At 39.2% G+C, this 14,560-nt stretch overlaps 1 protein-coding gene across 1 annotated transcript; it reads right to left on the bottom strand.

The window, feature by feature from the left end:
* Positions 1-2,783: 2,783 nt before the first annotated feature.
* Positions 2,784-14,026, bottom strand: Serpinb9e (serine (or cysteine) peptidase inhibitor, clade B, member 9e). Its single transcript, NM_011456.3, has 7 exons — positions 13,962-14,026; positions 11,881-12,058; positions 10,627-10,767; positions 10,072-10,189; positions 8,472-8,614; positions 5,822-5,977; positions 2,784-3,909 (listed from the first exon to the last, which is right to left on the bottom strand). Exons 2-7 carry the CDS (start codon positions 12,046-12,048, stop codon positions 3,502-3,504), a joined length of 1,134 nt encoding a protein of 377 aa, NP_035586.1. The 5' UTR covers positions 12,049-12,058; positions 13,962-14,026; the 3' UTR covers positions 2,784-3,501.
* Between the last annotated feature and the right edge of the window lie 534 nt (positions 14,027-14,560).

Raw genomic sequence — 14,560 nt, 5'->3', positions numbered from 1 at the left:
TGGGACAGGACAACCTCAGGATCTCTGCTGTTTTACCATAGTGCAGCTAGTCCAACCCAGTTTTGAGGCTCCCACATCCCTGGCTGAGGCAGGTAACATCACCTGCCACTTCTGCAGCTTTTCAGTGCAGTGTTCAAGGCTTGCTACCCATCAAGATCAGTTAAATGTTTATCCTGTTCAACCAGGCTTTTTATTAAGTACAAGGCAGACACCATCCTCAGTACCCCAGGATAAGAGTGAAGAGGACTGACCTAACCTCATCCAGCTCCTTGCAAAAGGGCAGAAACAAACACTGAGACAAATTATTACAGGGTATTATGTCCTCCATACATGGACTGGGTAGACTCCAAATGCATGCCCCAAAGATACAAAACTTGCTCACATTAAGCACCTTGTTTCACCTTTTTAATATTTTAAATTTAAATAGTGTATTGTTTGTGTGTCGGGGTGGTGCTTTGTATGCATGTATGTCTATGTACCATATGCATGTTTGGTGCTCTCAGAGGAAAGAAGATTGTATGCTATTTTCTGAACAGGAGCATTTCTCACATCCTAAGGCTATTTGTCTACCTAGACATGCTGATGGTAGCTTGGGGATAATGTTCTAGGACATATGCACATTAATATCAGAAAACCTTGATCCTTCTCAGGGAGTAGATATATGATCCTGTAGTCAGTCAGTGTGAGCATTTTGTGTGTCTGTGAAGCCTTTTGGATTCTCCTGTTTCCAAACAAGGCTGCTGTACATGATAAAAAGGTGAAACAAATAAGGTGCTTAATGTGAGCAAGTTTTGTATCTTTGGGGCATGCAAATACAGTCTATCCAGTTCATGTATGGAGGACATAATGCCCTGTAATAATTTGTCTCAGTGTTTGTTTCTGCCCTTTTGCAAGGAGCTAGATGAGATTAGGTCAGTCCTCTTCCCTCTTATCCTGGGGTATTGAGGATGTTGTCTGCCTTCATTTGTCTTTCAAATCACACATTTGTGGGCTGTGACAATACTTATAAAGTTATATGACAGTCATCATCTAATTCCTGAACTTTATACTGTATGCCCAATTTAATATCCAGCTTCAACACCCACCTACTTTTCTTAAAAACCACAAATCCATTTTCCTCCTGTTTTTCCAAGTCATGAATACTGCTTGTGAATGAAATATGTAGTCATATATTTGGCCTTCTGTTACTAACCTAATGTTTCCAGTGCTCTTCCTGTTTCTAGATGACAGAGACTTGGGCAAGGATCACAGCCATGCTATCCAATGCCACCTGCCTTAGGTTGACTTCTTCCCAGAGAATTTAAGTATGGACATTTCACAATTTTTGAGTTTGCCACATAAAGAAATTCCAGGAGAGCCAATATGAAGTAGAATTGGATTTATGAAGAGGCAATCACATATATATTTAAACACAATATACAAAGGGAAATCCAGTAGTAAATGTGAGGACAAGATCCATTTAAGCATGCTGATGACTCCAGGGAGAGCATGGACTCAGTGTCTTAATAGTACATACACTACTCATGGTAACACATGCAGATTTGGTGGTTCTCTTAACTGTTCCAATGTTGCTGAGAAAACCGAATTCTCATTACTTAATTGAAGTCAAATGTTTTTGTTTATTTTTAAGTTCAAGTTTTTAAAGGTAAAATGCATGAAGATATATGAGTACCAGACACATAAGCACAACTTTATCATAGACAGAAGCCTTGTTGGGAAACAGGAGAATCCAAAAGGCTTCACAGACACACAAAATGCTCACACTGACTGACTACAGGATCATATATCTACTCCCTGAGAAGGTTAAGGTTTCATTTTCCTGAGCCTGAGAGCTTACTCATTATCAAGCTGTGTGGTGCACTCAGTCTAGAAAAACTTCACATTCCATGGGTTCTTCCTTGTGGATTATGGCTAGCTATCTTTTCGCCAGTCCCTTCCTATAAGAAGATTGGGGCATATTACCAAGAGGGGAAATATATACATAATGTTTTCTTTATTCTTATTGAGCTTCTTATGGTCTGTGAGTTGTATTGTGGATATTCTGAGCTTTTTGCCTAATATCCACTTATTAGTGAATACATACTATGTGTGTTCTTTTGTGACTGGGTTACCTCAGGATGATATTTTCTAGTTCTAACCATTTGCCTGTGAATTTCACAGAGTCATCGTTTTAATAGGTGAGTAGTACTACATTGTGTAAGTGTATCACATTTTCTTTATTCACTCCTCTCTTGAGGAACTTCTGGGTTGTTTCCAGCTTCTGACTATTATAAATGAGGTTTCTATGAACATAGTGGAGCAGTTGTTCTTGATATATATTGGAACATTTTTGGGTATATGCTCAGGAGTGGTACAGCTTGGTCCTCAGGTAGAACTACTTCCAGCTTTCTGAGAAACCACAAGCATGATTTCATTTAGAACTTTTTTTTTTAATTTTAAACTTGTTCGTGTGTGAGAGATTATGAGCAAGATTTCATGTACTATGTACATTTAGGATCTGTGGAAGCTTAAAGAGGACATCAGCATCCCTGAAACTCGTGTTAGAGGAAGTGTTAAGCAGCCATATGGGTGGTAAACAGTTTTCCAGGAACCTCTGGAAAAGAGGCAATTCTGAACCATGTCTCCGTAATGGCACTCTAACACACTGAAAATACATATGTCTCCTGTATGTGGCATAGTGTGGTCCATATGGACATAGCTCTAGTTATAAGAGAATCTAAGATGCAGAAAGTTAACAGAAAAACCACTCTAAGTGCATTAGTTAAAATTTAAAGTACACAAAGTTTTTTGATAAAAAATTTATTTTGAAATGCATTTGAAGACCAGAGAATTTGACTATTATGTTTAGTTTTAGAGAATCATGGTAGTTTGTAGAAGCATGACTTTTGCATGGAGGGCATTTGGTAGTCCAAACTAGTTGTTATGATATGTAAATATATTGAAAACAGATAGAAAAGGCCATTTGTTAGAGGACTCACTGCACCTGTTCCCAAACTACCATAGTATAGGGAACATACCTGGTGAGTAGTAGGCAGAAAGGAAAATGAATTTCATATGTGCATACGGAACAGATACCAGGAAAATAAAAGTAGCAGTCCTCACCCAGAGAAGCATTTGTTAGGATAAAATCAGAATAAGGCAAGTAAGGGCAAGTGTTGTGGTTCCAAGAAAAGACTATGTATTTTGATGCCATTGTTTGTCTGTGGATTGACTGGAGGTTTATTTAGGGTTACTTTAGAGATCATTGTAGGTTATCTTGAGGATTCTCTTTGCCTTCTAATCTATAAGGGAATTCATAACACTCTGTGGTCATCTGTCCTGGCAAAGGACACAAATTAATATCAGGGTAGGGAGAGCTGAATGTGGGCATCACTAGATCAGAATGAAAAGATGAAAGTTCCTTCATCTTGGAACATGTTTTCCACCCACTTGTCCATTCTCACAGAGCAGTAGAAGTGGTAGAGTTGCCAAGAGAGAACTCTACCCCATAAAAAATATGCCTTATGGAGATGAGAATCTGCCACAGAACAGGATGCTGTTAGTTGTGCTGTGCATGATGAAGAAAAGGAAGGGGTGGTCAGCACAGAAAACTTCGGGATCAGGACCATCACAGAAAAGTATAATTTTGCCAGCAGAGGCTGCAACAGCCTCTGTTCCTTCTTCATTGACCTCTACTACACACTTGTGAACAAACTTGGACAGACACAGGTTTTCCTTAGTAGACATTCCTGAGAAGTCAGCTTTGCTTCCATTGAAGACATCCAAGATTCCCAAATGCTGTAATAGGGAATTCATATCATAATCCTCTTGTAGTTTAAATTTTGGAAGATAAACATGAAGCTCAGTGCGATTCATAAACTCTGGTTTGGTCCAGGCTGTTAACTTCTCAAAGGTGAGATTGTTTTCCACCTGAAAAACCAGAATTAGAAACATTTAGATTCACAGGTGAGGTTTTACCCAGAGCCACACAGGTAATCCCTGCTCATAGTACTGTCTGTCATCATATACAGAAATTGCCTATTCAAATGGCCAGGAAGTATGAGTAACCCACTGTCCTGGTAGCTTCTTTGTGATTTCCATGATGGAAATGGTGGACAAGCAGTACAGGGCAGGGCTATCTGGCTGTATTCTCCTTGGGAGAGATCTATTTTGCTGTCAAGTCTCACTATCCAGGTGATTATTATTTAATTTCTATTTCATGTTGTTTTCTTGTTTCAAAGATAGTAAATTATTGCTACTTAAATGGAAATTAAGTTTTGGGAAGGAAAGGAGTTGATGAAAATCTAACTCATTCTCTATTGAAGTGATGCCACAGTTAGAGAGCTGGATAGTGAGAGACAGGGAGCTGTTTTGCTTAGAAAGACCCCTTATGTCATGTACATTTTACTACCCACAATTCAGAGGATGGCTCATAGACTCTGGGGTTTCCTTATGCAAGGAAGACCAGCATTTGCTACAATGACCTACCTAACTCTGCCCTCCTTAGTTTTCAAACTTTATTTATCTTATAGTTAGGATAAAATGGGATATTGTTTCAATCTATTTTCAATTCTCAGATATTAAAATAAAATACCAATAGTAATCATGATATGGGTTATATTTATGGAGGAGGATTATGTTCAAAGAAATGTACTAACTCTTTAACCTTAGTTGCCCTGATTTCCTAATTGGTAGTCAGTGGGGCCATTGGTGTAGGGGGAGTGGGGTGAGGAAGAGAGCTTGCATCCAGCCAGAGTTCCAGTGTTCTGGGTGGGCAGACTTGGGAGGACTGCCAGACGCTTTCCATGTGGCCCCAGGGGGGCGTCTCGTTGAGTGAAGGAACTGACACCACATGGTGGCAGGCAGACAAGGGGTAACTTCCAGTACCAAATCTGTCTCCAGCATCCCATGCTGGATACAGAGGAGGAGATGAGAAGAGAATAGGGGCCTTGGGGTGACACTCTCAGCCCTGAACAGGAAAAGAAGAGAGGTCAGTGGGAGAGGGGGCTCTGGGTGGTTGTCACACAGGTGAGTGTCTTTAGTCCTGGCCTTGATGTACAGTTTCTGGTTTTAGAGCTTTATTGTAGAAAGGCAGGTTGGAAAGAGAGAAGATAAAGGAAAGAGAGAGACTGGTCATGGCCCAGAGGAGAGAAGGGGGACGAGAAAGAGAGAAAAGGAGCTTTAGAGTAAGAAAGGTGAAGGCTTAAAAAGAGAGAGAGAGGTAAAATCTTAGAGAGAGAGAGAAAGGAAAGTAAACGCTTAAGAGAGCGAAGAGGGGTCAAGCATCCCCTCTTATAATGGGATGATATCTTGCTGTTGCTAGGTAACTGTGAGGAGGAATATAACCAGAAGACCATATGCTTGGGATGTCGTCTATGTGGCTGTTAGCCACACGCTTCTCCTGTTGGTGCTGCGGGGGCTGTGGGGGCAGTAACTTTGACAGGAGCCAGGGGTTCCGGAGACATGAGGGAACATCTTCCATCCCATATACTCGAAAATTACCTAACCTCCGGATTCTACCAGGGTTTCGAAACCTCAGCTCGACTGGAGACCAGGTTGTCCGTGCATAGCCCATTGCCCCACAGTAGTCATTGCCCATTCTAGTGATGAAATTATGGCATGTAACAAGGGCACATGGACAATGATGGGCATCTTGGACACAGCTTTGATCCCAAAGACCTGTGCCTACCTACAGTTTGAAGTTATATCTGAATACTATTCCCTCAAATGGCAGTTGCCAGGGTGAAGATGTTCAGGTCTGTTCTAATAAGGACACAAATGAACACTGGATTATTCTCAAAGACATTTGGAGTGCTGAATGCTACAGAATCTCCTGGCTTACCTTGCTGATGTCCACACCCTGATCTGGGAGTAGGACCACGAAATTCAAATCTATGCCCTCATAGGGCATCACCAGCACTTGTGCCTGGATTTCCTTCACATAGGCATGGAAAAATGTGTCTTCCTGCCACATCATCTGCACTGGCCTTGTTTCCTTCTGAACAGATGAAAACATCACATCAAATATATAATTGAGAGAAGTCAGATGGTTTCCACATCAGCTGTGGATAATTCCAGTGTTTTCTACACTCACAGTGAAATCAATATTCATGTTCCAGGTACAATTCCACAAATTCTTTCAGCCTCTTCCTGTTTTCACTAACATAATTGAGTATAAACAGATAGAGGCTTGTCTCTGTTAGAACTTTTACTGCTGTAATAAAAAAAACATGACCAAAATCAAATGGGAAGATGACTAATATTAGGACTCTCAGATCACATTTGGTCCTAAAGTGAAGTCAGAGCAGGAGCTCAAGGAACAGCCATGGACGAAAGTATTTATTGGTTTGTTCTTTGGGATTTTTCAGTCTGCTTTTTTACTCAACTCAGGACCACCTGCCACAGTTGGCATCACTACAGTGAGTTGGTACATACTCCATTTATCATTAATCAAGAAAGTTACCAACAGATTTGCCTCTGGGCCAATTTGTGGAGACAATTTCTCCATGTAGAGTTCTTCTTTTCAATTTGGTTATAGCATGTGTCATATTGCCAAAGCAACAACTAGCACAAGGACGAATGATAGATGATCCTATACAGTAAGAAAAATGTGTATCAAATGTTAATATTCTAAAGCCCTTCTTGGGTTTAAAAATAATCCACCAAAGCTCTTGTTTCAAAACTTTTTACCACATGGGGGCAGTACTGGGAGCAGGCCAAATCTTTAGGAGATAGGTTCTAATTGGTCAAAGTTAGTATTGGTGAGCAGGTGCCTCTGAACAGGAGATTGGCACTGCAGACCCTTCCTATTTCTCTCTTTTGTTCTCCGACTGGTGTAAGGTTAACAAGCCTCTACCATACAATTTCCACCATGTTATACTGTACTAGTACAACCTGGAGTGATTGGGCTAATTGACCTGGGCTGAAACTTCTGAATCATGAGCCATAACAAATATTTCCTATTTTTAAGTTAATTTTCTCAGAAAGTTAGCTACACTATCGTTCAGAAGTAGGATTTTCAACATTTAATATGATCAGCTATTATATCTAATCAAACAGCATATTCTATTATAAATAACAAAAAATTTATACAGTGCAATATTTTCATAGTTTTGTGAATTGGACAACAGACAAATGTATTCTCTGAGAAAACAGCCTGGACACAGAAGTACACATGCTCACAGGTTCACAATGGGTCACTACTTTATAGAATAACAAAGTGAAAAACATAGACACCAGTTTAGGTTAGAACTACATTCTGATAACCAATCACAGGGAAGAGTAATCCCAAGATAAATTATTACAGGATGGAAAACATATCAACATATATCTAGGCTTCTTTGTGATAAAGTAACAGTGTGATAATCCATCAAAATGTGAAAAAAATTATTTTTAACTGATTACAAGTTGTGGTCCATTTTGACAGAATTTTGTGTATTTCCTTGTGATGTAATCAAGGTGTTATATTTCTTATACTCCAGTGGTATATTTTAAATACAGAAGTAGGACACAAGAAGATTTAAATTAGAGTGTACATTTAACATAAAAATTTGTTTGGTTATTCCTAGTAAAGATTACATTTCTAAATTTCAAAAATCTCATTCCTTTAAAATTTCTGTTAAATAATTTCTAATAAAAATTTAATGAGACATTTAACATTTAGGAGGCTGAAAACTACATTAAGTTATATTTATAGTGACAGGGCAAAATAATTTAATATCAATGTAAATAGATATTATACTCTAATAAGAACTGACATTTAACCAATCCTGTTCAATATCTAAAAGCTATAAATACTGGTTAATAATGATAATTTGATCAATAATTTAAAATGATCACTTTTATTAAAAAATACTCTACTGTATAAATGTTTGTATATTTCTTTGTACTCTTACTATCTACTCTTACTACTGCTCCATATATGTATTACATTACCGTAGCAGCACAGTTTTGGCATCCTTGAATTTAAATGAAAATCAATTTCTACTATGGTTTTATTAATTTTTATTATATATTTTCTTTATTTACATTTCAAATGTTATCTGCTTTCCTTGTTTCCCCTCCGAAAAACCCCTACCCACTCCCCTCTCCCTGTTCACCAACACATCCACTCCTGCTTTGTTGCCTTGGCATGGTTTTATGAGAAATGATCAGAAATTGTATGAGCCATCAATATAATGCACAATCATAAAGACAGAAAATACTTTTTGTTCATATAATTTCTTTTCCTGAAGTTTATCCTTGCTTTTAGAAAGACAAATCTCAGCGGTTTTTTCTGTGCTTTCCTTCCTTCCTTTCGTTCTCTCTCTCTCTCTCTCTCTCTCTCTCTCTCTCTCTCTCTTTCTTTCTTTTTTTAAGCTAGAGATCAAGACCAGCACCCTACACAGGAAATGTAGTATCTACCAAGGCTCTGAGGACTACACATTCACAATTAAAGTTTTCCATGCAAATTCTTCATCACTTGGCAAGAAGTTTAGGATACTATTCCTTACCTTATTTATCTTAAAGGGCACTTCCTTGGTGCTATCTTTTTCAAAGAATTTACACCATGTTCCTTGGAAGTATAAAGCATTGGCGAGAATTAGCCTGGTCTGTGAATCAACTGAGTCTTCTGACAATAAGTCTGGAATTTTACCTTTGGAGAAAACAGACGTCATTCAGGTACCATATGCATAATGTGTGTATGTGTATGAGTGTGTGTGTGTGTGTGTGTGTGTGTGTGTGTGTGTGTGTGTGTGTGTGTGAGAGAGAGAGAGAGAGAGAGAGAGGCATAAACTGATATGACTTCTGAGCAGATCAAAGTATCATTTATTCAAATGTGCTTAATTTGTTAATTGTATTAAAAATAAATCAAAACTAAACACTAGCAGCCATGTTTTACTTGAGGTCATACACACTGGAAAAACATTATTTGTAAGTCCCTCAAGGAAATCAGGTTTGGGAAAGGCAGAAAAGGAGACTCTAAAATCCAGAACAAAATAAGGAAAGAAAATGGTGGCTGGATAGGGAGGGAACCACGGTAACACTCTCCTGTGGCTCATGATAGTTTCCAAATTGATTGAGTCTAGAATCTGCTAAAAGGTAGATCTCTGTATGGATCTATGAACATGTTTTCCAGAAAGAACATCATCTTTCTTGTGCTGCCATATATGAAGGTCTGAGAGAAAAGCAACACTGCTTTTGTCTGCCTGACTTCACTCCTTGCTGGTGACAAAACCTGGTTTGTTCACATTACTTCACCTTCCACTCTTAGCTGACATGGAAACCCAATAGTTTTGGCCATCATCTGATCTCAAGAGGGCCAAAATCCAATATGAAGTAGCAAATGATTAATGAATTCAAGAATAATTATAATTTTAAATATGAGCTTTAGAAGAAATATGAATGTACCAGGTGATGCAGAGGCATTTGTAAGGTTCAAATAACAGTGATCTCAATGACTCAAATACCAATTTTGGAACCTGTCACATCTGACATCTAAACATGTAAGGTTTAACCCCAAATTGAAGGCTCTTTTAGTTTAATGAAACTGAGCAATTCTGACAGAGTGCCATTCCTGGAAATCAAATCTAGTATCATCAAATATAAGTAAGGGACTAGATCTAGGAACTGTGGAAGCAGAAACAGGAGTCTTCCTCAGAGGTAAAGATGGTGAGAGCTGAGACAACACATAATCTAGTAAGAAGCAGCCCCAGGGCATGATTATGGTGAAGGTATACCCATGAATCACAGTCTCCGGAATGTTAGAATGTCAAAACACTGCAGATCACCCATGCATTCAAAGGTAAAATGTCATACTGATAATTAGACCCATGACTTCTTATGACATTTACATCATTCCCTCTGTAGTACTTGACATGCACAAACAATCTTTGGTTTTAAAATGAAAGGGTCTGAGGTGAAGCTCCATGAATTCCTTGAGCTCTAAATTGAACCATGTGGTCTGGCTAGTTTGCATCAATTTGACTGTGAAAAATAGTGAGATCAGACCATGGTGGGGAGAAAGGAAAGTAAAGAGGAGAGAAGGAAGAAGACAAAAGGATGCATAGAAAGGACAACAATGTGCGATGTGAAGGAACTGGAATTTCTTACCTTTAGTCTGTTTGGAGACCCACATGTTTATGTGTTGCCTGGACTCCTCTGCAGCTTCGGCAAAAGAGAGCTGCTCAATCTCAGAGTGATAGAATTTAAGACAGGACTTTTTAAATGTCTTTGGAGAGAAAATTTTCAGTGAGGTGACATTGCAAAATAAAATGTCATCAAGATTTTCCACCTTCTGATTAATATGGTATTAATAAAATTGAATGAGTGTAGATATCACTTTATATAAGAAAATCATCAAATGGGAATTATAACACATAAATAAATAAAACTACAAGTTGTCAAATTTGAAAAATTTAAAGTCATTTTAACAGAATACTGACTTTGATGAAGTTTATTTTGGCAAGTCTTACTATGTGGTCTAGGCTGTCTTAGAACTCATGACTCTCTCATGTCCCAGCCTTGGAAATGCAGGTTTTTAGATGTGTACCTACACAGTGGCTGGCACTTAATCCTACTTTTCTCAGTTTCTATAGGGTCCTTTCCCTTGAATCTAAAGCAGCAAGCACTTGGGATATAAGTTATCTTTCTACTGGTACAACTTACTGGAAGTAATTCACAAGTATTTTCTACAAAGAGCCTGTTGGCCATAGTAAGGCAGTACTTTTGGTTGTTTGGCTTGTTCAGGTTATGGAGAAGCAACTGGAAGCCCTGATGGACATCTTCATCTGGGTTTAAATGAAGTGCCTAAGAAGGAAAAGATGAAGCATTTTTCAGATCAAAGATGAAACTTTTAGTTGCAAAAGGAATTTTCAAGATCACACAGACTGCCATGTAACTGGGGTTCTGATGCAAGACAGGTTGGTGTTGAAATAATTAAAAGTAGGAATTGACCTTCATTCCCAGTGAATAATTACAAAATCATTCATTGAAAAACAGAATAGATTACAGTAACCAATTTTTAAATAATTTCAACACCCTTTTTGCCCATTGCAGTACTTGTGGCAGACCAACATTCTCAAACATTTTCGGGAAGAGCTCTACCACTCAGCTATGATCACAACCTCCTTTCTCCATCATTAAAACGAAATAAAACAATAAAAGAACAAAAGATCTTTCTATTTAATGCTAAGTTGCCCAGACTAGCCTTGGACTTGGCATCTTTCTAACTCAGATTCCTTAATAGTTGGGATTAAATCATTCTGCTACCAGACACAGCATAAACTATTTATGCAACTTTTTAAAAGCGAATTCTGGGTGAAATATCTAGAGTTTCCTTCAAGTTATTACTTGGGAAAAATCATTGCCTTTAAAACAATGTTACTGGAGGAGGTTCAGTCTTCCTTCCTCTTTATCCCAGGTTCCATCAAATAGTATGTGGATATTCCTATGCTAGGGTTCAGGATTAGTTACACAAACAACGCAGACAACAATCTCAGTTGGATCTTGGTTGTTTATTGGACATACATTCCAATACCTATTAATTATGGATGCAGGAGACAGGAGCCAAGCTGCAATCCTAGGCAGTTACCAGGACCAGGTTTTGCATGGGAAAAAACACAAACAGTAGCATAGGCTATCTAGATAAACAGTGCTGCCTAACTTGTAATGTGATTGGCTGAGTCTAGAAGCAAGTAGCCTAGGGATTTTCCAGCTTCAAAGAGGCTCTTGGACAAAGAAAAACATAAAGTTATGATCAGACTAAGGAATAAGTCAAGTTAAATTCACGAGCTTCAAAATGAAAGTTGAATCAATATAGCATAACCAGGGTCAATTTTAACATTTAAAATTTAACACCTACTGATCTTTCTCAGCAGCTCTTGTGCATGTGGCAAGGGTATGGTTTCACAGGGAACTTACCTGACATATCTGGACTGCAGTGTCTCCCTTTGCACCCAAGAGAACCATGGCTAGAGCAGAGGAGATGCTCATAGGAGAATAACACACATTTTCTGAAGGGTTGTCTTGACAGAGCACCTTCAAAAGATGGATGGCAAAGGTGCCATTGGCTTGAGACAGAGTATTCATGATGCAGTGTCTGGAGGTAAAGAAGAAAAGGAACTGAACACAGAAGTTTCATTTTTCTGATGAAGGGAAATACGGAACTCTACTTCTGGTTTTCATTACAAAAGCTCATAAATGCTTTAAGTAGGATTTCAAAAATTCAGTCTATGTTATATTCCTTTGAATGTTAAGGTTATTAGGTAAGTTGATCATAGCAGGAACACAAACTAGCTTCTGTGTCATCTGCATAGATAGACGGAAAGGTCATCAGGAATGCATACACAGGAGCTACAAAGTAGGCTCTAGTTTCAGTCCAAAAATATTAGCTTCTTTCTTCTGAAAAAGATTGCTTTGAGAATAAAGAGAAGGGGGCTGGTGAGATGGCTCAGTGGGTAAGAGCACCCGACTGCTCTTCTGAAGGTCAGGAGTTCAAATCCCAGCAACCACATGGTGGCTCACAACCATCCGTAACGAGATCTGACTCCCTCTTCTGGAGTGTCTGAGGACAGCTACAGTGTACTTACAATAAATAAATAAATAAATCTTAAAAAACAAAAAACAAAAAACAAAAACAAAAAAAAGAGAATAAAGAGAAAAAGAAAAGAGAGAGAGACAGAGAGAGACACACAGAGAGAGACAGAGACAGAGAGAGACAGAGAAACACACACACACACAGAGAGTGAGAGAGAGAGAGAGAGAGAGAGAGAGAGAGAGAGAGACTGAGATAATGGAACAGTCATGAGCATCTAGCCCCTCTAGCCTGGCTTCCACAATTCTGTATCTTGGTTGGTCTGTGAAGAATCCTTCTGAGATATCCACACATGCAATAGACAGTATCCTCCACAACTGCCAGTTGCTACAGGATGCTGAAAGAGACCCAAAGTTAAGCTGGTCTTATCTGCTCTGTTTTACAGCAGGCCCCTTGCTCTTGCACTACAGTGGCTGCTCAGGGACTTTGCATCAGCCAAATTTATCAATGCTGTTTTTCTCTGAAGCTCTCCTCACCTCCCAGAGGAAAGGACAGTTGGTCTCAGACTAAGTGACTGCTCCTGACACCTTAACCCAATTCTGAATCATGTGCATTCCATGGCTGTGCTGTCACTGTCACATGAAGATTGAACTCTGGAAGTGTGTCCCACTGTTTTTCCTACTTTGCTAAAATACAGACCAAAAGCCCAGGGAGCCTCAGAAAACCCCAAGACATACTTCTTTCTATTCTTCAGACAGGATAAAAGATCCTCAGAGTATAGGTAGATTCTTGGAGTTTTCTCATTGAGTCTCTCCCAAGGCTTTGAGAGGAATGTTCTGGCTGCTTTATCTCACTGACTTACCCTGTGGTTGGGCATCTTATGTGATATAACCTTACCACACTGTCTGTTGTCTCTGCCATCCTCAAGAGTTCTGCCATGGAATGGAAGATGTCTGGCATACCATTTAAAATCACGAAAAATCATTCTCAGAATAAAAGTGGGGATTCATCGCTCAGACAATATTGGATGAGTAATTTTAAAATGAGGTTGAAGAGGTGGAGCAGGACTCAGATGAGCTAGAGCTTGCTCACATATAAAGAATACAAAAGCAAGAGATTTTTTCAGATCCTTGGATAGAGGGTAGAAGTAGTCAAATGGGTTCAGCTTTAGGACCAGAGAGGAAGGACAGATGGCATTGGGAGAAGACCACTGAGATATTTCAGCACCTAATCCATACATAGATGAGTCAATAATGCTACTGGACTCCAACCCTAAGGCAAGCCTCATTGTCAGTCCTAATTGGAGTGTATAGTATACACACTTCTTTGAATAACCACTATGTCAACTTCCACAATGCCTCTTTTCCTAATGTTCAGATCCATGGTTCCACCTCCTCGAATCAGCCTAAATCTTCTAAATCTGTCATTTTGGTGTCCCATTGTCCTGAGTTTAGCAAGGTTATCTTACCTCCAATATTTCTGATCTCACGGTGCAGTGTTCAATGGTCTCTGACCCTGGAGTGCTCTGTGGTTGCTTACCCTGTTCAGTTCCTCCCTTTATTCACTGCATGGTGGAGACGTCATGCTTAGGGCTGGAGGCTAGTGGTAGAGAGGAGTGGCCTGACCTCATGAAGCTATGGCCTCTGCAGGGTAGGGATGACTGGGAGTTGTGTAATACTTCAGCCCTGAAGGAGGTAAGACTAGTAGGATCCTTGGTTCTCTGGCTGACTAGGAATCAAGGTAGAAGGTCAACAGGATGCCAGAATACCTGTGGGTCCATCCATGAAAGACATTCAGGTGTTATGGTGTTTGCTCCATGTGTTCTGTCATGTGAACACTAGCCCAAACCCATGGGCAGAATCCTGCTGTTAATTTCCAAAAGAATTTTCCAATTGCTGATTATAGACTGCTTAGAGGACTCTTCCTTGCATTAGGCCAGTAAGAGACACTGAGGCAGATTAATACAGGACATTGTAACCTCTATCCCTGGAGAGAATATACTGTATTTGCATGTGTCAAAGTGAAAATATCTCCTAGAATTCTGCATCATATGTGCCTCCCATTCTT

The sequence above is a fragment of the Mus musculus genome, chromosome 13 (genome assembly GCF_000001635.26).
Source record: "Mus musculus strain C57BL/6J chromosome 13, GRCm38.p6 C57BL/6J".
Lineage (NCBI taxonomy): Eukaryota > Metazoa > Chordata > Mammalia > Rodentia > Muridae > Mus > Mus musculus.
The sequence above is the reverse complement of the archived record's forward strand: the minus strand, read 5'-3'. Positions and strand labels throughout refer to the sequence as shown.